The 24,717-nt window shown below is 46.8% G+C and overlaps 2 protein-coding genes and 1 long non-coding RNA gene across 3 annotated transcripts in view; 1 reads left to right on the forward strand and 2 right to left on the reverse strand.

The window, feature by feature from the left end:
• LOC135906396 (uncharacterized) overlaps positions 1-24,717 on the forward strand; it is a 91,995-nt gene that overhangs the window by 7,219 nt on the left and 60,059 nt on the right. The window lies entirely within an intron of this gene.
• Positions 6,668-24,717, reverse strand: part of LOC135906392 (glutamate receptor ionotropic, kainate 2-like) — a 114,683-nt gene continuing 96,633 nt past the window's right edge. The window contains exons 14-15 of the mRNA XM_065437772.2: positions 10,719-11,038; positions 6,668-8,242 (exon numbers count right to left, since the gene is read on the reverse strand). Of these exons, the coding sequence (XP_065293844.1) occupies positions 8,153-8,242; positions 10,719-11,038 (410 nt within the window). The 3' untranslated portion in view covers positions 6,668-8,152. The remainder of the gene's footprint in view (positions 8,243-10,718; positions 11,039-24,717) is intronic.
• On the reverse strand, positions 13,379-15,648 carry LOC135906394 (uncharacterized). Its single transcript, XM_065437775.1, has one exon. The coding sequence runs from the start codon at positions 15,562-15,564 to the stop codon at positions 13,615-13,617; it is 1,950 nt and encodes a 649-aa protein (XP_065293847.1). The 5' UTR covers positions 15,565-15,648; the 3' UTR covers positions 13,379-13,614.

Consider the following 24,717-nt stretch of genomic DNA (forward strand, 5'->3'; position numbering starts at 1 on the left):
GTCCAATGTTTGATTGAACGTGCACGTGCTTGTGTATGGCTGACTACAACACCTATGCACTAAATGTTCAATGTTTCTTTAAATCTTAACGCGCATATTCTACAAGACCGTCACATGTCTTAGAAAACATGAAAGAGGCACTGATGCGTTTTCTATGTACTGCAAGCAGAGAGAACAACTAGGGTGAGTATAAATGTATTGCTATTGACTTCACATTTCCGTGATTCTTGTTGTTGGTGCTTTTTTTTCTCTCAATAATATGCCCATATGAGATTACGTGTACGAGGATATCAATGCTCCTGGCCTCACAGACACTTATCCTTTATTTGATGCCGTTAGGCCTACCACGTGAAAAGCAAACTTTGAAACATCACTCCTCATCAATAAAGTCCTTGCCCATATTTTTTCAGCCAAATTATGGTTGTAAATGCCAAGTCTACATATCCGTTCCCAGCGGTGGTACGTTCTTAGACCAGCCCTGCCCTATCTGCCAGTAGCTCTGCGGCAGGGCGCTGCTGTCAGTTGTTGAAGATGGCAGTTGGGCTTCACACGTCCGCGGCCTACGAGCAACGAAGTGTGATTCGTTTTCTATGGAGCAAGGGACGAACGCCCATTGAAATCCACAGGAAAACGCAGCCCACGTATGGGGAAAGGTGTCTCGTACTAATAAATTGAAGCTGGCTTCTTTCGAGGCAACGATAATTCGAGTATTGAATGTGATAATACGGCTTTATAAGATGTCGACCACGGCTTACCTTCTCGTTCTCTCCGTTGCCGTATGCTTGCAGCGTCGTATTCACAGAACACACCAGGACACAGCAAAAGGAAAAGCCATGGCATCGTAGTCATAGCTGCTATCTTGCTAACGTCCACAATCCTAGTCAGTCATGCATGCGGGAAGGATGGAGTACGGGGTAGTGAGCACTTCCCATCAGTGACCCGACTGCATTATTGGAAGTATCGAAGCACGCCACGCATCACATGACTCATACGTCACAGGGATGTTTCGCCCGTGTAAACCTGTGCACTACACAGACGGACGCACATACACGAAAACGGGATGAGCGATAGCCTCAAGGCGTGGAGTTCGTTAAAAGTTATCAAACTTCTCGAGATTATTGGGCACGCCTCCGATTGTAGTTTCCGAGAATCGCAGGTCGCTGGGAAAGAAAGGTTCTAGGCATCACGAAGCGCGGTGGATAGTTTTGTGGAAGGGGTTCTCTGGTTTTTGACACGCCCCTTTCAAATCGACCGCAGGTGCTTCGCAAATTGCCCGAGCTTTCCCGCCACGCCACAGGTCGCAGCGAGTTGGAAGTGAGCGCGCATCATTCTCGAAGTTGCTATTTTGCCACTTTATCGGGACCGTTCTCCAAACTCCCAAAGGCGATCGCCGGAGCGAGCCTGAAGTATCAATCCCTGTGTACTACAGACTCTCCTCGATTGCTAGCTGTTCATTGCGGATCCTTTCTCTTTGTCGTTTCACCGAGTATTATTATTACATAAGCGTAGTAGTAGCGGGAGAATGTTATGATAGCTGCGTCGTGATTAAGCAAAAAAATCAATTAGAGAAAGTAAGTACAGCAGCCTTAAATGTTTATTTAAACTTAAGTGTGATACTTTAGGTTCGACTCGTGTACTGACTGCACTGCATCGCCTGCTGCCGCGGCGATACTCTTAATTGTTATAATGCCATCGCTATGATAAGTGACATGCACCCCATCGCAAGTAATGAAGAGACGCCATTATGTAACATATGTTTCGTTACAGTTCGACGTGAATACTGAAGACTAAAACCGTTCTGTAACGTTCTGTAACTTCAAAGTTGTGTGCCCGCAATAAGAAAGCAAAAGGCATCCACGACACCTAAAATGTAGCAGCTTCCAAATTTAGTCCGAGAGTGCATTTTGATAAAACGTGACGCATACGACAGCCTCTCGTTTTCTATTACACAGCTCTGCATGGCTTCATTTCTCTTCCCTCGATTTACAAGAACTGTACGCGACTGAAATGAGAAACTCAAGTCGACTATTAACAATATGCTATTGGCCTCGTTCGTCTAAAGTTTACCACAGGACTTTTAATATCTCTTCAAGTTATATAAAATACCCGTTACAGATGCAAAATAGCAAGCGAAATTCTTAAGACTTGCTTTCTGTGCACCCTACAGCAATTCGTACTTTGACGCAGTAACTGTAATTGTTCCAGTGGCTTAATGTAATAACATTATGGCATAGTCGACAGGCTTGGTCACATGTTTGTACTCTCTTGCGCATAGTACAATCATGTCTCGTTGTACGTTACACGTGACGCAAACATCCGTTCTTTGTAGCATGAACATCCTGTACGGCGATTCCCCATCAACACGTAATGTGAACAAATTTACGTCTTCCACTACGTCGCTGACACTTGTTAGCACTGAAGCACACGCTAAAATCAAGTACTGCGTCTTCATGCACCAAGTTAGAGATTGAAGCGTGAACGTTGTCTGACACCGTATTCTAGAACGTACATTCCGCTCAACACTGCGCCTCCACTCGATAAATTTGTTGGTAGTGCCTTCCGTCGACAGAAGTGGCCACTGCGATTGTTTGACAGCGCACCTGAATTGTTGAGAAGTATAGTGCCTCCTTCAGTTGGGGGGCGGCGCTGTGCCCAACTCGGCCAAGTGGACGAAGAGCTTCGAGCTGAGGATTGTTTGAGAATGCGGGGATCAGTATCTGTGCGCCATAGAGCCATTTCTACATTGACGCAGCAACTTTGATCGCTCCAGTGACTTTACATAACATTATGACTTGGTCGTCGCGTATTTGCGCTCTGTCTTGCGCTTAATACAGTTCATTTTACTACCGCCCCCTTTCCCTAGTGCTGAGTAGCAGGTCAGGGCTCAAATTAAGGGCAACCTCTCTTTTTTTTATCATAATAAATGTATCTTTCTTTGCACTCATCGGGCGACTTCAATACGTGACCTAAATGCCTAAATGCAGTGATAGAGCGTCCTTCTTGCCGAAATACAAGCAGGACGTATTTCTGCACAGGTGGTATACTACCTGCACGTGCTGCCTTTAGGTTTTCTGATCGCTTAAGAAATTGCGGCTGTCGGCAAAACTGACGCTTTTTGACAGTTCTTGAGCTCAGTGATGAAAATATTGCTGAACAAGTAACCAGATGCTGAACGTTATTATTATTATTATTATTATTATTATTATTATTATTATTATTATTATTATTATTATTATTATTATTATTACATCAAGTCGCACAAAGAAAAGCGTGATAACTGAATCGCAACTGGCTCTGAATACAGAAGGGGCACAACGCCTACTCAGCAAGGAGCAGGAGGAGCGAAATGTACATGGAATAACAAAGAAAAAGCAAAGGGTGCTATAAACAGACGGTCAGCTCAGTTTTAGAGACCAGAATGAGAAATTAGGACTGTATAGTTATATTTTTTCTTATTTGATGCACTCACGGCCGAGGTATCTTACCTTATTTCAATTTAACGTTGACGCAGTCTTACCACATGCTCTTATATAGTACCCAACTATCGCGCAAATATTCAGTGCCTCTAAGTACTCCATAGACTGTGCGCGCCTTACGTCCTGTGACGGTGGAATATGAACTTGACTAAAGCGCATTGTAACAAATGAAACTGCTGTTGTAATCCGATATAACAACTACAACAACAAAGAAAAAGAAGACAGCCATATGGGGCACGCAAATAAAGAATTTGGTGCCGATTACTCACAGCTAATTGCTCACGTAATATTCATTTAGAATAATACATCATCATGAGCAGGATTGGTGGCAATGAAAATCGCTGCCTAGCAAAAAGAAAGATGTATTTATTATGAAAGAAGAGCTGAGATGTCTGCTTGAATTTAAGGTCTGACCTGCAACTCACCACTGGGCAAGGGAAACCTCAGTAAAGAGAGAGAGCAGAAAGTGTTGATCATTGGGACGAATGTGCTGGTGAATAACTGGAACAGCGAAGATTCGTCAAATCCTCAAATCTAGACCACTGTTCTACAAGAACTCCATGATAGTGAACTGCATGATGAACTCCTTGGCACCTTCGCCATGCCCTTGTCGTTGGCGTGATGTTTCACACAGAGATAAATTATTTATTTCCACAAAACCAGAGAAGTCTGGGCACAAAACTGTCAATAAGCCGCCATATTGTGCTACGACAGTGACCATCATCATGTACAGCGGCCAAAGAAGAAGATAAAAACAAAAATTGACGCGTCCTCCGGACACGTCCCGGTGCGGTCGCGCTTCCAGACTGGTCCCCGTCAAGAGTGTGCACCCCGTAAGTCCCGCGTGAGACGTGGGTACCTTCGCCGCCACCCGCACCACCGCTTTTATCGGCACCGCAGCAGCCAGCAAAATGTCATCCAAAAAGTTTAACGCGTCGCATACGTCACAAGGCAGGCCCAGCGATAAGAGCGGGCTTGACGCGCTCCCCGCCGAAGGCAACGACGACGCCAAGACGCGCAAGAAGCGCAAAAAGAAGAAAGGTCGTAAGACAGAGGACGATGACTTCGGGACAACCCCGCAGATGGCCTCACTGACTGCCTTGGAGAAGACAGAACGGCTGCCGAGCGCCATCGCTTCAACCGGACGCAGAAAGAGCACCACCGGCGTCGAAGCCACGGATGCAGGTCGTCGAAAGAGCATAAGTGCCACCGAACTGTCAACCATGGGCCGAAGGAAGAGCATGACTGGCCCCGACGGGGGTCGAAGGAAGAGCGTGAGTGGCCTCGATTGGGGTCGAAGGAAGAGCATGACTGATCTCGATGGGGGTCGAAGATGGGGACCAATGGGACCAATGGGCCCGATGGAACCAATGGACCCAAGGTATATGATGAGAAGAAAGTCCAGTGTTTCCGACATCAGTAGTCTCACCTGCAGCTGTCAGGGGTGTTGGTGCCGGTGCTGCCAGGAGCTTCGCAACGCCAGCATGCAGCCGTTGAGCGAGGCCGGGGAGAACAACAGGAAGGACAGCACTCGCATCGAGACAGCACTGCGGATCGAGAGGAGCGACCCTACCGGGGCGCCCCTTCAAAATCAAGGGAGCATCTCCAGGGCGACATCGGAGCCGACGCTGATGCAGTACGGCAGCCAGGGCATGAGTGCCGTGGGAGGCGTCAACAGCGACGTCAAAATCACCGTTCGCACCAGCACTTCCCTCTCGGTCAACCAGATGACGGGGAGCTACAGCGACATCACGGTCAACATAAGAGTCGTCTTCCGAGATTCGCAAGGCGAGGAGGTGTCGCTCACTTCCGTGGTCCGCGCTCGACCGGACGGCACGGAGGTGCGGCCAGACTTCGCCGGCGTCGGCGGTGGTTCGGGAGTGGACGAAGTGCACGTGAAGGTCTCCTCAAAGGACACGCTATCCGGGGGAACATTCGGGGAAACAGCGACTAACGACCAAGCAATGTCGTCCGGAAGTCAAGGAGCTCTCAGGAGGGAATCGGTTAGGCCGGCGGCTCTCGAGACTATGCTACCGCCTCCGCAAGCGGCGCCCCCCATAGAAGACGAGCGGGACAACCGAGCTGGAGGCATCGAGAAGGATGAGGTGCCGGCCCTGGACTACACCAAAGTGAGCCAATCACTCCACAGCTTAATCCAAGACTCCGAGACCGGAATATCCACGGATACGCTGCCAGAGCGAAGGGGCTCGGGGTCGCAGCCCATGGCAAGCCGTGGCAGCGGGTCCGCTGAATGCATGGCAATAGCGGACCTGGAAGCGCTTAGCGTCACTTTGGTGAAGAAAGTGGAGGATCTCAGACGAATCCACATGGAAAACAAAGCCAGGCGTGCCATGATTGATGGGCCAAACCCTGTCATGTTTGCTGCACCGCCGCCCCCACCGCATGGTGCTGCAGGATATGGCAGTACTCTCAGCGGAAAGTCACCAGGCGCGCAAGGCGAGCGTTCAGGAAAGAAAAGAAAGAGCTTAAAAAAAACCAAACCAAGCAAAAGTTTAGATGGCAAGGTGAACAAACTATCGAACGCGCCTCCTCTGTAAAAAAAAAAGATTGCGTGTGAGTTGCATAGGTAGAAATTTCGTAACAAGTCATGACTCTTACGACAACTTCTTTGGCGTTTACATTATTTATGTTCACCAGATACAGTTAACGCCGTATGAGTAGGTACCTTAGCGTCATTGAATACAATGTTGCTGTAATGTATTGTATGTAACGTGTTGGTATATTTAGGTGAAAACTTCCAACGTTTTTTGCGACATCTCTTTTTTCAAGAGACCAATTACACCCGATCACATTACCTGAACGAATACCAATTTATCAGAGTATAGACTGTACGAAGTTCGTGCTACCATGTTTTTATGTTCTCACACCTTTATATACGAAGTGTTCAATCTTATTAGTTCTTTGGCTCTAAATGGTGAGTAGGGATGCTGAGATTGACCGTTGCTTTGCCTCTCGATCCAATAAATTAGTATAACCTACGCGCGAGATTTTTATGGATGTAATGGATACCTTGATAAAATAAAAGTTATTACATGCGAATGATGTGACTGAAAATCTTCATTTATTTGCGAAACGCTATTGCATTTTCAAAAAACGGCACTGCCACTGTTTTGTTCGCTTTCATATGTGTGTGCATTATGCGAACGCAGTAAGCAAAAAGCGAGCGCAAATAAACGAAGAACTCGTTTATTACATTCTTTCTCATCTCCCAATGTACAAATCGTTTGATCAAACAAAACTTCAGGGTACTGGCAGTTTCATTGTTGCGTCACGTGCCCATTTGACTATCCTGTAAAGTGCTATGGTATCACACGTAATGCCACGGATTTGCTAACACAAAGAATCGGTATTTGTGTATCGAACCAGTAAAGCTTCTTCGTATCGCCAGAAACAAGCATCACAAGAATTCACGCCTGATTTCGTTAGCCGCATGTGAGAGGGACCATCTGTTTGGCTAGTTGGTCTTTGGGCTAGCTGATCTTTTGCAGTGCCAAGCTGGACTTCTTGAATTCTGCTATCTAAAGCAGGCAGCGGCACTTTTACCTTTTTTAGTTATGTTTTTATCACCTTCGCGTGGGAAAAGGGGCGTGACACTTGGGCGGCGCCCACTTTATAAAATCGGAGGGTGTGTCGATTGGAATAAAGAGTTGGTAGTGGCGCTCGTCCACGTCTGTCGTGTCTTCTTTATGTTTGTCTTCCTTGCGCCGCATTGGAAATTTACAAAGGTGCACGTCACTCTGCATTAAAGGTGCACAACACTTGCCTAATGTAGATTGAGACGCCGCAACGTGCATCCAGGGTACGTGAGTAACCATAAGAAAATCAATCACGTTGCTGGGCTGCCGACGCATTGACAGTTTCGACACGAAATGTGGACGTGCCGAACAAGCGGTCCCATCAAGTGTCGCGTGCCTTTCCGCGTCGCGTCCCAATTTGCTGCTTTGCTGCGGAGCACCAAAGCTATAAGCATCACTTCCCCGCCACCCGATCCTCCTCTCCAAATAATTTCCAAGCCTTCCCGTTAAATTATATAAAGTGTAATGCAGACAACTGCCTCTGAGACGTATTTTGTCCGAGTGTAGCGTCGAAGCCAATCAACAAGACGAGAAATGATTTATTTCAATCACCAGTCAGTTAAAAGGCAAATAAATAATGCGCAAGAGCCCATCTTAGTGCCTTTACGTTGCCTGTTGCCACAGTTAGCAGCCCCGAGCTCATTTTGCCGTCTCTAGCATCGGGAACCATCTGAGTGCGATGCTTCTGTTTACTGCATAAAACTGGGGAGTTTAACGGAAGTGAATGTTTTAGGAAAACGAAGGTGGTAGCTTTTCGGCGCCACGATACTCTCGCGTGTGGCCATGTCTATGCAGTCTGTTTAAAAGTGTTGGGAAGCTGGAACCATGAGCTTTCTTTTTGTGACGCGGCACACCAGGTAGTGTATCGCATGTGGACATCGTTTCATGTTCAATTCTTCAAGCTTGGCGACCGTTCTGCAACCCTTTCTTGAATCGGTCGAAGCCAGAATGGTTCATGCACACCTTGAAAAACACTGTGTTGTCAAATAAATCACGAGTGCTCTCGAGGCACTATCGTTGAAGGACACGCGGAAAGGTGCGTCTTCGAAGCCCTTGACAATGTAAGAGCAAGAAGCGCGATCACATTGTCATCTCGCTCAGGTCCATCGATTTCCTCCACACGTATCCAGCCTGCTTCATGTGGTCTGAGACGGCGATGGAGTTCAAGTGCTGTATTTGAGGAAAGAAAAAGAAGAAAGGAAAGCGGTGTAAGCGGGTAGGTTATTTTTGCAATGTACATATGAATATATTGTGCATTCATTTTCTCTGGTGCCGCCGTTTATTAAAACAAAGAAGACACTTAGAAGTTTCATTTCAACAGCTTGGTCTGCGCTAACGTCACCAGCCATTATTTATTTAATGCTTCTTCACTGGGCGTCAGCCACAGGGATGCCTTTCTCACAGTTTACAACTTTATTAGGCACAAAAAAAAGCTTATCTTGCTGGATTCCTAAAATTATCAATTATTTTTAATATTTAATTTGTTGATGGTAAATGATTTATTCTCGACATTCTCTGCAGTATTCTTTTGTCTCATTTCTAAATTTATCGTTCTTTAACCCACACTCCGCTATGCAAATATACTTTATTTATTTTTAAATCCTAATAAAGAAACTTGAAACCGCCTGCTTTTTGGCCAGTCCCCAGCAGTGGGTAGGATCAGTCGCTACTTGGATGAAAGAACAAAAACAAGCAGAAAATACTTGAAGTGTCCGTCACCAAAATGCGCTTACTGAAGCTTGATTTATATCTACACAGGTGTGGACTGCTTCTTTCACCCCTATGCTCAAACTACGGAGAGGCTGACAAAATATATAATTTATGTTGTAGTGTCGACGCCTCTCTTCAAAAAAAGAAATATTACCCGATACTAATGCAGGCTATTTATCCAGAAACATACACAACAGATAGATGCAAAGTGTGTGGCACGAGGGCCACGCTAGAACACATGCTATGGGAATGCCAGAGACTAATACAGGACAATGAGAGCGAGGCCTCTATCGGCAGCCTCCGCGCGTGATGGCAGGCCGCGCTGCTAAGCTCAGGGCCCAGGACGCGGCCCGAGCTCAAGGCATTCTGGAATGAGGACGCCTCTCCAAAGCTGCATTTGCCTAATAAAAATGTTTATTCTCTCTCTCTGAGAAGACCAACTCTGGGCATTCCGGCACGCCAAGGAAGCCGCCGGGAGACAAGAAGACAAGACAAGACAAGAAACATGGCGGGTGCCCCAGGCCACTAACTAGCCGGACGCGAATCGTTCTGATTCGAATTCAAGTTTTTCTCACTCCCTCTACAATCTCCACTGCATGGTCCTGAACTAGATGTCTCTTTGCCTATAATTCTCTCTTTCTGATGTTTCAATTTTCGAGGTCTGCAGCATATATGCTGGCTGCTTAGCAGTCCGAAATCATCTGACTGAACCTAGTGCATAAACCTACTAGACGGATTCATTATTCTTTTTCTTCTTCGTCTTTATTTCAGCGTTTCTCGTAGATTTTTTTTATTTCTTCTTTTTTCCTGCAGAGAATAATTTTTACCTGCAAGTGGCAATTTTATAATTGTTAATTTACCTCTCCTTGTTCCTACGTCTCATCACTCGATTCACTGCTAATCCACCACTGTGGGTATTCGCCACATAAGCTTAGGCCAACAACAACCAACAAAAAAAATGATAGCAACGGCAGCCTGTCCTCTTATAGCACCGCTTGCACTCTCCCTAATGTTGCATCAGAAGCCTGGGAGGGTGTAGTGTAAATTAACGCATCATATTCTTTATTTGAACGCTTACTTATTGTACAGTGCAGTGCATAGTTCAAAAGGGAAGTATTGGACAAATTAAGTTAAGAGAAAGAGTTTACCGTTTCAAATCAACATGGATTATAAATGAAGGTGCAGTGTTGGCTTGAGGAGCGATTTTGACCACCTTCAGTTCTTGATCATCAACTTAAATCAAAGTTGATCAGCACTTCTGCATTCCTCGTCCGCTTGTACGCGGCTGTTGTGGTCAGGTATTGAACCCATGAACCAGTAGATAGCGGCCAAATTCTTTGCCGTATTGGAACGTACAAGCAGCCACCGCGAGCCTATGAAGGAGAAAGTGGACTGCATCTTTCTTTACATTGGCTCGATGGACATGTGCCACTTGTGCAGAGGAACAACAACGACATCGACTCTGTCGACTGGCGGAAGAATGAAGACGTGCCTATACAGGGATTAGGTGACAGTTGCTCAAAAGACCCATGGCTACATGGCCACCCCTCCTTAGTCGAATCCAGGATCCTCATTCCTGAGTGGGTATTCTTCTGGATTTTTGAACGCAGAAGATAGTCTCATCAATGAAATCAGGGCAACAGCCGAGACGGAAAACTCCTGCATCACCATCATATACCAGCTAGTTATCCCATCCTTATACAGCCCACTTCCCCTTCCCTTCCGGCGCAGAGTAAATATTCCAGAATGAAAGTGCTTTTTAAAGAACATAATAATAAAAATACCACTTTCGAAGAAGCTCTTATCGCGATGTTTCCTCGGAATTGGAAAGAGGCTAGGAGGGCCACCGACGGCTTTGCTTTCTATTGACTCTAGTCGTCTTTGCTGAGTAGTTGGGAAACATTCAGAGTGCCGACCAATGCGACCTCTCACGTACCGTCTCCCTCTTGGCCCTGGTGCTGAAGACGTAGAACAGCTCGACAACTGCGATGATGGCGGCGATGATGAAGCCCACGTAGACGATCACGAACGCGCCGGCAAGGTCCGCGCCGGTCAGCTGGCGAATCTGAACTCGGGCCTCGAGCGAGTGCGCCTCCTCGTCATCCTCGTCGCTGTCGCCGTCGCCGTCACCGTCAAGGTCGTCACCCTGGCCACAGTACTGGTTGGGCTTCCACCAGCGTTCCTGGAGCCACTGCAGACGCCCGTCTTCCTGGAGCTTCAGAATGCCCTCGGAAAGAAGGCTGCGGTATTCGGAGCCTGCAGCAGAAAGCGCGAGAATGAATGAATCTGGGGCGAGTTTGGGGCTGCAGGAATTCGTTGACGCAAGGAAACCGCTGAAAAACAGGGGGCAAGAGAAGATACAGTAAAGAAAAGTACAGGGACGTTGGAAAATCAGTGGACACCAGTATCTATTTGGTTACGCACGTGACAAGCCCTTACTGAAATGCTTATATTTGGTGTTGACAATTTCATGCTCCCTGATTGAAACAATGTTTTTTTTTTTCGACCAATTCTCAGCATCTGTTTTCTACGAGGGAATTATCAACGCGATCTGTTATTGAGCTCTCCACATTAAGTTGGTAATTGTTTATATGGGGCTGAAACCCAGATGTGCAATTACAAAAGAGACGTTGGTGATTTACGGTTATACACGCAACAAAATGTCCAAATATGTAATATATGCGTGCACGTACTCGTCGGCGCAACTGCGCTGCATTTCTCTTTGTCCTGCTTGCCCTTTTCGCCGCCAACGGCACCGTGGAGTGTGACGAAATTGGTCACATTTCTCTTAACGACGATATATTGGGCCCTAAACGAAGCGTATGGTGCGACCGGTGAATTCATTTCCATATACAGGAAGAGCTGGCACATAATTTCATTTTTTCACCCTATCCATATGGAGTACCATGCTAGGCATGCCACCATTGAAACTTCTCCAGTATCCCTTAAATCTCTCTCTCCCTCTCTTCCCCTTTCTCCATTGTTCTAAGTAACATTCGTAGTATTATGGACCGTATAAATTGCAGCGAACGTCAGCTTACTTAATAAATTGGCAAGCTTGGTGTCATGCACGCATAGACAAACATGAATGCATATTACATAATGACCGTGAACCCTCGCTGCCACAACGTTAATGTTATGAAGAGCGCCGGCCTCGGGAAGCGAGCACATAGTTCTTCGTGCCTCTCTTTTCAACCCATCTTCTAAACTTGAAATCACGTGACCTGCAGCACAAAGTGCGCGAGAAGACAGCGCGAGTGAGGCGATCAGCAATCTTGGCTCGCGCAGTTTTTGCACGCACCGCATGTTTCCTCAAGGGTAAGGTGCACACTCATACATGCGCTCTTTCGCCGGGCAGAGGGGGACCCCTCGCGCTCACGTACACGCCATATAGCTCTGGCGGCGCGGAACTTTTTTTTATTGGTAATAAAAACTACCACTAGGTATTTTTCGTTAAAACGTTGACTACGCGGCACATTCGTAATATTTTTGCGGGCGTACGATAGTATTACATGGGGTGCGAATGAAAAGTGGTCGCTACTTCGCGATGTCACACCCATGTGGTTGCCCCGCACAGCGACGCGACAGCATGACCGAGTCCACCCATCGCATCGCAGGTCACCTTCAGTTGAATATTTCGCGCATATGGCACCCTCTGCAGTATCACGGTGTCGTGCGCGCGGTTGATCCCTCATCTCCCCCACTTCAAGCACTACATACGGAGTTGGAATCGCAAGCCTGATTGTATGGCATATGGGGACTTCTCGCATAATGCTCAGATACTGTGGGATTGCCCGCCCGGACAAGCCGCAAGTTGCACCCGTCCGTATGCGTGCCATACTTGTGCTGAATCGGCTGGAAAGCTTGTCCCCCTCGACTACGTCCAAGTCGTGACCGAGCTGGTCCCACACGAACGCGTGGCCGACATCTACTAGCACTGGGCGGTTGAACACTGACGGGGTACTTCAGGTAAAATTTATTCTCGTGTTCTTTTTGCGCAGATGATGTGCATCGCTAGGCGCACCACCGCGTTAACTTCACTTTACACCACTTAGATACCATACGCAATATATAGAGAACGTCACTCTTAGAGGAAACAGCTTGTTAGTACAGAATGAAAAGATTTGGGACTAGTTGGTTGGGAAACGTACGAAAAGAAATTTAAATAAATGAAAACAGGGCTTCCTACGGAACCACCAGAAACGAAACAACACAATCACTGAGTACCAACAGTGTATTCCCAGTTGATAGTCAGCGCCTGTGTTGTTTCGTCTTCCTTTGGTTCTATTGCTAGCACAGATTTTTTCCCCTGTTTCCAATGTAGCTTATTGACATTCAAAGCACTCAACCTTTGGCTTATATTGTGACTCTAAGTCAGCATATTCGTTTCGTAATCGAATGTGCTGTGTATAGTTTCGTACTCAATTGCGACCGTGTCTCAATTAACTCCGGGCTCAGCTGGAAACCCGCAAGAAAAGTTTGCTATTAGTGATTTCTTTGCTCCAAAGTATTTTCTGTCGGTTGCCCAAGTGGTGTCGTGTCCCAGAAACTGCACACATGCGCATTTCGGGAACTACAGACAGAGACAGGCATGAATACAAAAGCAAGACCAATATGTACATTATATCTACGAGACATTTCTGTCATTAGGCACTTCAGAAGTCAGCCTTGTAAAACAACGCCGGCAGACAAATATGCTTCATTATCCACTCAGAGACAGACACAAAAGACCGATACCAAATACTGAAAAATAAAGAAAAGAAATGCACTTCAACAACGTGCAGTTAGGTAACATCAAAGAACGGAAACTACACAGTTTAAGCTGTCGCAGCTTATCTAGTCTTCTTCCTTGTTTTTCGTAAAGTGGAATTGCAAAGACAGTATGCCATTATCGGTTTGTCGTTGATACACTTCGAGGGGCCTTCGTCCGAGCCGAGTCTACCGATGTAGCTCAAGTGATAGTTTGGCGCACTGCTGTCACTTACGTCACTTATGCCGCCAAACACTTCGAAGGACACGTTTTGCGCGGTCGTTATCACAACGCTAAGCTCCAGACTGCCGACACCCTCGTCACCTCCTATAACTTGCGCTTTGTTTACGCTACCGAACCCCCACCGAATGCAGTGGCCTGGGTAGTTGGTCTCGGTCACGTTGTTCATGTGATCGACGGCAAATCTGCCGAAGAGGGACAGGTTCACCGCGTCCGCCAGCGCCGTTGGCCTCGAGTTAAGGCAGGCGCACGCGTCTTGCTGAACAAAAGCGTCGCCGCATGACCTCCTAGGTGGCAGTGGGCGAAACAGGCTCGAGCCTCTCTCCGTAAACTCGAACTTATCGTCGGGCAGCTGGGCCAAGGACAGGAGGGTCGCGTGAACGTCATACGCAGACACCAGACGGCGCTGGTTGACCTCGAGCGCCACTGCCACGCCTGGGTTCTTTCGAAGGAACGCCTCGGGAAGCACCAAAAAGCAGAAAGGTGTTTTGGCTTCGTGCTCGCTGAAGGCCGAGCGAAACGCGAAGTCGCCCGTACGCTTGCCGTAGTTGCTGAGCAGAAGGAGAGCGGTGTCGTCCAACACTCCACTTGCGGTAAGGTTCCTGAGAAAGAACTTTAGCGGCTGATCCAGGTAGCCGACGGTGTTAATGTCACCCTGGACGTGTTGGGAGAGCCAAACGTACCCGAACTTCCGCATCCCGTTCGTGTCCTGCTGGAAGACGGCGCTGACGTACCTCAGCAGCGCCTCTGACCTCGAAGTGAAGCTTTGGCACACAGCGTTCCGCTCGTCGTGCTCCAGGGCTTGCACGTAGGACCTGGGACAATAATCTGCCGGCGGGCGCCCGTACCCCCATCGGTCGTCTGCGAACGGCGAACCGTCCGCGGTCGCATCGACTGCGAACAACGTCGCGTAACCACGTGCCTTGTAGGCGCTCACGATGTGCAGCGGGCTGTGAAAATTTTTGTGCTCGGGCAACCTCGAGATCTCCCGCACGTCGAGGCCAGTGAGGAGTGAAATCTGGCTCTGCAGAGGATCGCGGGTGACGGCGCTGTACGCGAGCAACTCGTACGCGTTCAGCTGACTCGAGAGGTACCGCCGCGTCTTCCTCAGGTGCCGCATCGAGTTCAGTCGGGAGACGGAATCGACGCCGACCACCAGCACCGAAAGCTTCCTCTTGTGATTCCCCCTCCGGTTCAACTCGTGCAGCCGACGGTCCCGTGACGCCACCTTCGGACTCTTCTTCCTTTGCGGCAGCATGTGGAACTCCGTGAAGAGCGGGACTCCGTCTCGCAGGCAAGTGATTTGGACGTGCTGTTCGTGCAGCGTCTCACCGAAGCGAAGTGGGCGACGCGGCCCCGTTTTTACGGCCACGTATGGCGTGGAGACGCCGTTCCCTTCGAGCACGGGACGGTAGTGGCACACCAGTGCTGTCGGCGTCAGCCCGTAGGCGTACTCGAGGCGCTTCTCGTTCAGCTGGGCGACGGTGAAGTTGACGAAGAAAACGAACTGCTCCTTGCCGCGGCACTTGTTCTCACGGCTGGTCTTCCTGCGGTAGAAGTAGGCGACCGACCAGTGGAAAGCCTCGTAGAGCGGGAACCGGCACTCGGACGTGTTTAGCACGTAACGAGGGCCCTCGGAATTCGCGGCCAACGACACTCGCTTCAGGGCTGTGAGTTCCACCTGCGTCGTCAAGTAGATTAGGCACGGAACGAAGAACGCGTAAAGGACCATTACGCAAAGAAGCTGTCGCAGAGCTCTTCGGGACCACCGCCTCGCTACGCGAAAAGCCATCGCCACCTCTTCCTTCTCTTGATGTCAATCATCTGTCGGATTCGACAGCGCCCGAGTTGCTTTTGCTGACCATGATGATGACGGTAGTGATAATGATGATGATCGCCAGCTATGGCACGTGCCCTCAACGGGGGGTGTACCTAGAATCAGGCTGTAATAGAAAGCTTAAAATAAATAATTGTCCTACGGACAGGAAGCGACAAAAATAACCAAGAAAAAAGCAAAAATATCTACACATAAGAAAGAAAGAAAAAAAAAGCTAGAAATAACGCAACCTGAGCAGTAACGCTAATTGAATAAAGATTACCCAAGTGATATTGAAGAGCGATCAAGTGCCGCATAACTACCGCATTTTCCGCATAAATTAATTACATTGAAATGAGTAGTGAACAGACTATTCAAATCAATTCAGTTTTTATTTTCCAACACACAGATATGTTGGCCGTTTCCTTGGCAAGAAAACTGCCACACAGCTTGACGGGGCCAAGGATGAAGACTTAAGAAGAATACAAATATAAAATGGGCTAAAGAAAATGAAAATTACTTGTTTCGTTTTTGATGCCTTCAAGTATTTCACATAACCACGAGGAAGGAACGGGCAAGTTTCAGAGTGAAAACGATATATAGATTACTATCTTCCTCAACGTAACATACCATTTTCCCTGTTAAAGAGAACGCCACATAGGAATAAGAGTGATAAAATGTTTAATGTGAGACAAGCAGGAAGGCCAACCGGAGGAGCTTGCCCTCTAGCGGGGTACATAGGGGAGTGAGATAAGGACAAGGAGAGAAAGAGCAAATGTGGATGACATCGGTGGCGTACAGTGAGCTACAGGTATGTGCACGTGCGATGTGCACGCATGTTCTGCGCTCTGCACTGCACAATGCGCAGGTGTTTGTCATGCAGTTCTAGAGCCTGGAGGTGAGGCCACTTTCCGCTAACAATGCCACGAGCGCTCCTGTTGCTCGCAGTGCCCGTCATCGTCGTCGTCGTCGTCGTTGTTGTTATGTTGTTGTTATGTTGTTGTTATGTTGTTGTTGTTGTTATGTTGTTGTTGTTGTTGTTATGTTGTTGTTGTTATGTTGTTGTTGTTGTTATGTTGTTGTTATGTTGTTGTTATGTTGTTGTTGTTGTTGTTGTTGTTGTTGTTGTTGTTGTTGTTGTTGTTGTTGTTGTTGTTGTTGTTGTTGTTGTTGTTGTTGTTGTTGTTGTTGTTGTTGTTTCAAAACATGGCTCATGCCCACATGGAGGATTGGCCGCACTAGATTGATTGTTCGTTTTGAGTCTCGTCCCATAGCACCAGAACCTTCAGCTTTCACAAAGGCCTGTCGTTCCCACTTGACAATTTGGTATTAAGCATCTGACGTTCTGCGCCGTTGTCAGGGAAGTCGCAGATGATGCGCGAGATCGTCTGTGGAGTGCCACAAGGAAGCAACTTGAATATGTAAAATGTCAACAGATCGATTTGTGATCCAACTGCAGGAGAAAGAAAAATGTGAAGAAAATGTCTATTTATGCTTAGAGAAATGTGTCTAACACGTGAACCTCCCTGTATAAAAGAGAAATGCAATAATTTGTCGGCGTTGTCCGTCGTTTTCGTCGTCTTTGTCGTCATCACCTGATAAATGTGGCATGGAGCCGCGAGGTTGAATCGACCATAATTAGGCATGGCACACAGAAAAATACGGGCGCCTCATCATCTCACTAGCTCAGCGGTTACCATACATATATATATATATATATATATATATATATATATATATATATATATATATATATATATATATATATATATATATATATATATATATATATATATATATATATATATATATATAGGGGGGGAGAGGGGGGGGGACTGAAGGTGAAGGCACTTCAAAAAGCTTTGTGAGTGTTCTCTGCCTGCGGGCTGCGTACAGTGTTCTTGCCTCTTTTTGACAACATCGCCAAGCCGCGACTGAAAGAGACACGTCATTTTTGATTGAGTGTTTCCTGCCGTCGTCATCATCATCATCATCATGAACTGATCATGACGGGGCGACTTGATTAAAATATTACCTTCTTTAATGTTTTAATAATTTTTAGACGTCTTCATCGTTATCTTGAAACTATATAGTTAAATTACCTCCTGCGATGGCGATTCTACGGTAGCAATGGGAAAAGGGAAGAACAACTCGGATTTTTTAAAACGGGTACCAAATCTGGATTATGCTTCGCCTTGAAAAATAGCTTTGTTGTATCCGAATGATTCACTGATTAGCGCTTTGGTATGTTTTGAGAAGAAGCGACAAAATGGGGGTGCATGTGTATGTATCCCTTGAGGGATAAAATGTGGGGGAGGCGTAGAACTTAGCAAAAGTTCCTTGAGCGATTTCATCTGGGCGATTCACTGGCTTTTCATGTCACTAAAAGGCCACCGAGAAAGCCAATGAGGGTCAAAAAGGCAAAGTTGTTAAGCTTGCTAAAACCTAGCTAAACTTATCGACATTTACCAAAGCTGCACTGAAGTTCCATTCATAATTTTGCTTTCTTATAAGTAAATGCACCGACGCCAACTTCCTTTGTTTCTGTCTGTTCATCTTTATTTTGTTTTTGTTTGTCTTTGTAAGTTAATGGTTTTAGGTGTACCGGCGTAACATTCTGCTTGCTATTACTTATGCGAGCTTTCTAGTATTCATTTCTAAACATTCCACCATATAATCGAATTTAAGGCTCTTGCTTGTGTCTTTGCACAAAGGTACGACAACCGCCCAACTGGTGTTCTATTGACAGCTACGCATGTCTTCAGAACAATCTCTCTATGACATTGCCATAGATATGACTGCGCAGCCGTTTAGAAATTTCTAGCCTTGCTAAGTTTTTACAGCGTGCTGTTATTTCACTATTCCTTTATTCCTATCAACGTTTCACGTTATCGCTTTCTTTTTCTCTAGATTTCACTGTCTTTCTACTCATCCGATTCTTGGCCAATCCTCCGGTATGAGTATGAACCTTTCAGAGGCAAACTGACCAACCAACTAATCTCTTTGTCGTGAAGACGATGACAAAGACTCCAAGACTGTGGCATATGCTCACTAAGGAGAATTGTTCAAGACTCGCACGGCGCATGAAACTGTATTATCGGATTAGACTTCGAGAGCTCACCAAAGAAAACCAGAACGAAAATAAAAATAAAGTATGTGGTTGAACAGGCAGATGCGGACGAAGTAAATTGTGTGTTTATATTTGACGGAGTAAAAAAACGACCGAATGAAGATAAGTAATGAATCTAGTAAAAGGACAACAGTTCTGAGCAATCTCACACGCGGGAGCCACGGATGAAGTTTTGTATAGCACTGCATACATTCCTGCGGTCTTGGGAACAGGGAAGCCTTCACACTATCCAAGTGTTGTCCTTTTAAGTGTAAGAAGCATGTCGCAGAGTTACGACAACTTCGAGAATATCTTTTATCGTTTAATCGATCGCTGCACGCCGCTCTAGAACATCGCAAGATGGCAGCACTTGGTATACCTTAGCGACTCGCGCTCGAAACGAGCTGCTGCTCACTTTCACTGATCGGGCAACGACCATACTAGAAATATCCCGACGTGTCTGCCTTGTGAAACACGACGATTACATGAAACGCCCCTTTCACGCAGCACTGGTAAAGCCATGCGTCGTCCTCTGGCAGCCAGTAGTCTGGGGCTCCAGAGCAATTTACGTACACGCAACCGAGACAATCGGCTTGGAATTCTGCAGAGAGTGCCTGTCTACCTGTCACGTACGGCATTCGGGGAGTTTAGCGGAACTTTTTTTGGCAGTGTTGCGCCAGCCATGGCTGCAACTGTAATAGGCGAGTACATTGAGGCGCATCGGATGTATCATTGAACACGGGATTAGCGCATCTTCCAAAAGTTCGTTCCAGCGCAACCGGTCGAAGTAGTCGATGACTCGCTAGCTATAATGGAAAAAGTGATGCGAAAGAGGTGCGAGCAGAGTAGAGAGAGATTGAGGTATCAGCGAACGGCGTCAGGTTTCGAGAGATATTAACCCGGTAAGCCGAAGCCAGAGACGTCAGGCAAGCCATTGCGTCAGTGCCAATGGTGTCGCGTCGCAGTGCACGAAATCTCATTTTGTAATGCTTGTCAGTGCAACAAATTGCGTTATTTTCTAACACGTCGAGGAAGAAACAAAGAATCGAAACTTCGGCATAGGATTTCCTTTCGGGCGCAATGTTCCCCATTTTCCCCTCTCTCAGTCAGACAACAAAAACCGACACCCACACGGGATCAGAGATATTGAATGCATGGTTGTGAAAACACAAATATGTCCCGAAGAGTAGAAAATTGTGCAGTTAAGTTAGTTTAGCTTCCTCATTGTTGGCGGCACGGCGCCATGTTTGTCGTCTCGCTTTATTGGTCTCAGTCTCCTGTGCTGCATCCCCTCCCCATTAATGAATGGGCAGATATATTACTTTTCTTTGTCGGTGTTATAAATGACACTGCAGAATTCCGAATAGAATTCTGCGTTTGTTTTCTAGTTTTAGTCTAGTTCTTCCATGTGCATGCACTCTTAAAGAAACGAATGTTTGCCGTGAAGGAGAAGGAGGAAAAAACTTTATTAGTAGAAATGAGCCGACGGTAAAATCGTCCGAGGTGGGCGGCGTCCCTAGTCCAGGATGTCGTGGGCCTGAGCAGATAGCTTGGCCCAGCTCACCAGGCGATGCTCGTCTTCAGGGGTCGAGCTTGTCAGATGGGCGTCCCACTGCTCGACGGATGGTCCGGTGATGGGCGGTGTCGATGGGTCTTGTTGACATTCATTGGTAGAGGGTATTGGGCGTAGAGTAGGGGGCGCACTTGTGAGTATAGCTCGCAGGATACATGGCGTGTAGCAGTGTGCCGTGCGGGAATGTGCCGGTCTGTAGTCTTCGGAAGATCACTGCCTCTTCTCTTGTCAGCTGGGGTTGCGTGGTTGGATAGATCCTTCTACCCAGTCTGTAGCGGCTCAGGATATCGGCGTATCTTTTCGGGACGCTATCTTGTTGGTCTACCGGTGCTCGTGAACCTGGTGGGATAGCCCGGAGAATGTGATCTCGGGCAGCGGCTTTAGCCGCTACATTACCCGCCAGGGACTCGTGTCCCGGGGCCCAGACAATGTCCAGTTCTGGCAAATTGTCTCGCTTTTCGAGGATGCTCAGGGTTTGTTTGGAAATACGGCCCTTTTAGTAATTTCTCCATGCTGTTTGTGAGTCGGTGATGATTGTGATTTGATCTTTTTCTCGCTGGACCGTAGTGGCCACCAGGGCTATCGCCGTTTCTTCCGCGCAGTCGATGTCTGGAGTGCTTACCGAGGCCGCTGCTAGCTCTTGTACGTGGCCGTTGATCACGCTGATAGCGTGGGCCGCTCTGTTCTTGTACTTTGCCACGTTGGTGTATCGGACTCTCCTTGTTTTGGTCCGTCGTAGGCCTTACCTAGAGCTTTCACTCTCGCTTGCCTCCTTTCTCTGTGGTATTCAGGGTGCATGTTTCTCGGGATGCTGGCCACCGTGATCTTCTCCCTCAGGGGTAGAGGAACCCGCTGTTTTGTGGACTCATATTCGACTGCGTAGCCCAGTCTTATTAGCGTGTCCCTACCCGTGCTGGTCAGTTTGAGTCGCTCTATCTGGCTTGTCTTGTGAGCCTCTACTAGTTCCTCCCAAGAGTGATAAAATGTTTAATGTGAGAAAAGCAGGAAGGCCAACCGGAGGAGCTTGCCCTCTAGCGGGGTACTTTACATAGGGGATTGAGATAAGGACAAGGAGAGAAAGAGCGAATGTGGATGACATCGGTGGCGTACAGTGAGCTACAGGTATGTGCACGTGCGATGTGCACGCATGGTCTGGGCTCTGCACTGCACAATGCGCACGTGTTTGTCATGCAGTTCTAGAGCCTGGAGGTGAGGCCGCTTTCCGCTAACAATGCCACGAGCGCTCCTGTTGCTCGCAGCGCATGTCATCGTCGTCGTCGTCGTCGTCGTCGTTGTTGTTGTTGTTGTTGTTTCAAAACATGGCTCATACCCACATGGAGGTTTGGCCGCACTAGATTGATCGTTCATTTTGAGTCTCGTCCCATAGCCCCAGAACCTTCAGCTTTCACAAAGGCCTGTCGTTCACACTTGACAATGTGGTATTAAGCATCTTACGTTCTGCGCTGTTGTCAGGGAAGTCGCATATGATGCCCGAGGTCGTCTGTGGAGTACCACAAGGAAGCAACTTGAATATGTAAAAGGTGAACAGATCGATTTGTGATCGAACTGCAGGATAAAGAAAAATGTGAAGAAAATGTCAATTTATGCTTAGAGAAAGGTGTTTAACACGTGAACCTCCCTGTATAAAAGAGAAATGCAATAATTTGTTGGCGTTGTCCGTCGTTTTCGTCGTCTTTGTCGTCATCACCTGAGAAATGTGGCACGGAGCCGCGAGGTTGAATCGACCGTAATTAGGCCTGGCCCACAGAAAAATTCGGCTCAGCGGTTACCATATATATATATATATATATATATATATATATATATATATATATATATATATATATATATATATATATATATATATATATATATGTGTGTGTGTGTGTGTGTGTGTGTGTGTGTGTGTGTGTGCGTGTGTGTGTGTGTGTGTGTGTGTGTGTGTGTGTGTGTGTGTGTGTGTGTGTGTGTGTGTGTGTGTGTGTGTGTGTGTGTGTGTGTGTGTGTGTGTGTGTGGGAGAGGGGGGACTGAAGGTGAAGGCACTTGAAAAAGCTTTGTGAGTGTTCTCTGTCTGCGGGCTGCGTACAATGTTCTTGCCTCTTTTTGACAACATCGCCAAGCCGCGACTGAAAGAGACACGTCATTTTTGATTGAGTGTTTCCTGCCGTCGTCATCATCATCATCATCATGAACTGATCATGACGGGGCGACTTGATTAAAATATTACCCTCTTTAATGTTTTAATAATTCTTAGACGTCTTCATCGTTATCTTGAAACCATATAGTTAAATTACCTCCTGCGATGGCGATTCTACGGTCGCAATGGGAAAAGGGAAGAACAACTCGGATTTTCTAATACGGTACCAAATCTGGATTATGCTTCACCTTGAAAAACAGCTTTGTTGCATCCGAATGGTTCACTGATGAGCGCGTTGGTATGTTTTCAGAAGAAGCGACAAAATGAGGGTGCATGTGTACGTATCCCATGAGAGATAAAATGTGGGGAGGTGTAGAACTTAGAAAAAGTTCCAAAATTTCATCAGGGCGATTCACTGGCTTTTCGTGTCACTAAAAAGGCCACTGAGAAGGTCAATGAGGGTCTAAAAAGGCAAAGTTGTTAAGCTTGCTAAGAATTTGCTAAACGTATCGACATTTACCAACACTGCACTGAAGTGCCATTCATAATTTTGCTTTCTTATACGTGAATGCACCGACGCCAACTTCCTTTGTTTCTGTCTGTTCATCTTTATATTGTTTTTGTTTGTCTTTGTAAGTTAATGGTTTTAGGTGTACCGGCGTAAGATTCCGCTTGCTATTACTTATGCGAGCTTTCTAGAATTCATTTCTAAACTTTCCATCGTATAATCGAATTTCAGACTCTTGCTTGTGTCTTTGCACAAAGGTACGACAACCGCCCAACTGGTGTTCTATTGACAGCTACGCATGTCTTCAGAACAATCTCTCTATGACATTGCCATAGATATAACTGCACAGCCGTTTAGAAATTTCTAGCCTTGCTAAGTTTTTACAGCGTGCTGTTATTTTACTATTCCTTTATTCCTATCAACGTTTCATGTTATCGCTTTCTTTTTCTCTAGATTTCACTGTCTTTCTACTCATCCGATTCTTGGCCAATCCTCCGGTGCGAGTATGAACCTTTCAGAGGCAAACTGACCAACCAACTAATCTCTTTGTCGTGAAGACGATGACAAAGACTCCAAGACTGTAGCATATGCTCACTAAGGAGAATTGTTCAAGACTCGCACGGCGCATGAAAACTGTATTATCGGATTAGACTTCGAGAGCTCACCAAAGAAAACCAGAACGAAAATAAAAATAAAGAATGTGGTTGAACAGGCAGATGCGGACGAAGTAAATTGTGTGTTTATACTTGAAGGAGTAAAAAAAAACGACCGAACGAAGATAGGTAATGAATCTAGTAAAAGGACAACAGTTCTCAGCAATCTCACACGCGGGAGCCACGGATGAAGTTTTGTATAGCACTAAATACATTCCTGCGGTCTTGGGAACAGGGAAGCCTTCACACTAGCCAAGTGTTGTCCTTTTAAGTGTAAGAAGCATGTCGCAGAGTTACGACAACTTCGAGAATATCTGCTGCTACTTGTTTAATCGATCGCTGCACGCCGCTCTAGAACATCGCAATATGGCAGCACTTGGTATACCTGAGCGATTCGCGCTCAAAACGAGCTGCTGCTCACTTTCACTCATCGGGCAAGGACCGTACTAGAAATATCCCGAGGTGTCTGCCTTGTGAAACACGACGATTACACGAAACGCCCATTTCACGCAGCACTAGTAAAGCCATGCGTCGTCCTCTGGCAGCCAGTAGTCTCGCGCTCCAGAGCAATCTACGTACACGCAATAAATGTTTTTCAGACAGACAGGTATTCTGAAGAGAAGTATTCTACCTGTGACGTGCGGAATTCGGGGAGTTTAGCGGAACTTTTTTTCGCAGTGTTGCGCCAGCCGTGGCTGTAACTGTAATAGGCGAGTACATTGAGGCGCATCGGATGATTGAGCACGGGATTAGCGCATCTTCCAAAAGTTCGTTCCAGCGCAACCGGTTGAAGTAGTCGATGACTCGCTAGCTATAATGGAAAAAGTGTTGCGAAAGAGGAGCGAGCAGAGTCGAGAGAGAATGAGGTATCAGCGAACGGCGTCAGGTTTCGAGAGATATTAACCCGGTAAGCCGAAGCCAGAGACGTCAGCCAAGCCATTGCGTCAGTGCCAATGGTGTCGCGTCGCAGTGCATGAAATCTCATTTTGTAATGATTGTCAGTGCAACAAATTGTGTTATTTTCTAACGCGTCGAGGAAGAGACAAAGAATCGAAACTTCGGCATAGGATTTCCTTTCGGCCGCAATGTTCCCCATTTTCCCCTATGACTCTCAGTCACACAACAAAAACCGACACCCACACTGAATC

Source organism: Dermacentor albipictus, chromosome 5 (assembly GCF_038994185.2).
Source record: "Dermacentor albipictus isolate Rhodes 1998 colony chromosome 5, USDA_Dalb.pri_finalv2, whole genome shotgun sequence".
Taxonomy (NCBI): Eukaryota; Metazoa; Arthropoda; class Arachnida; order Ixodida; family Ixodidae; genus Dermacentor; species Dermacentor albipictus.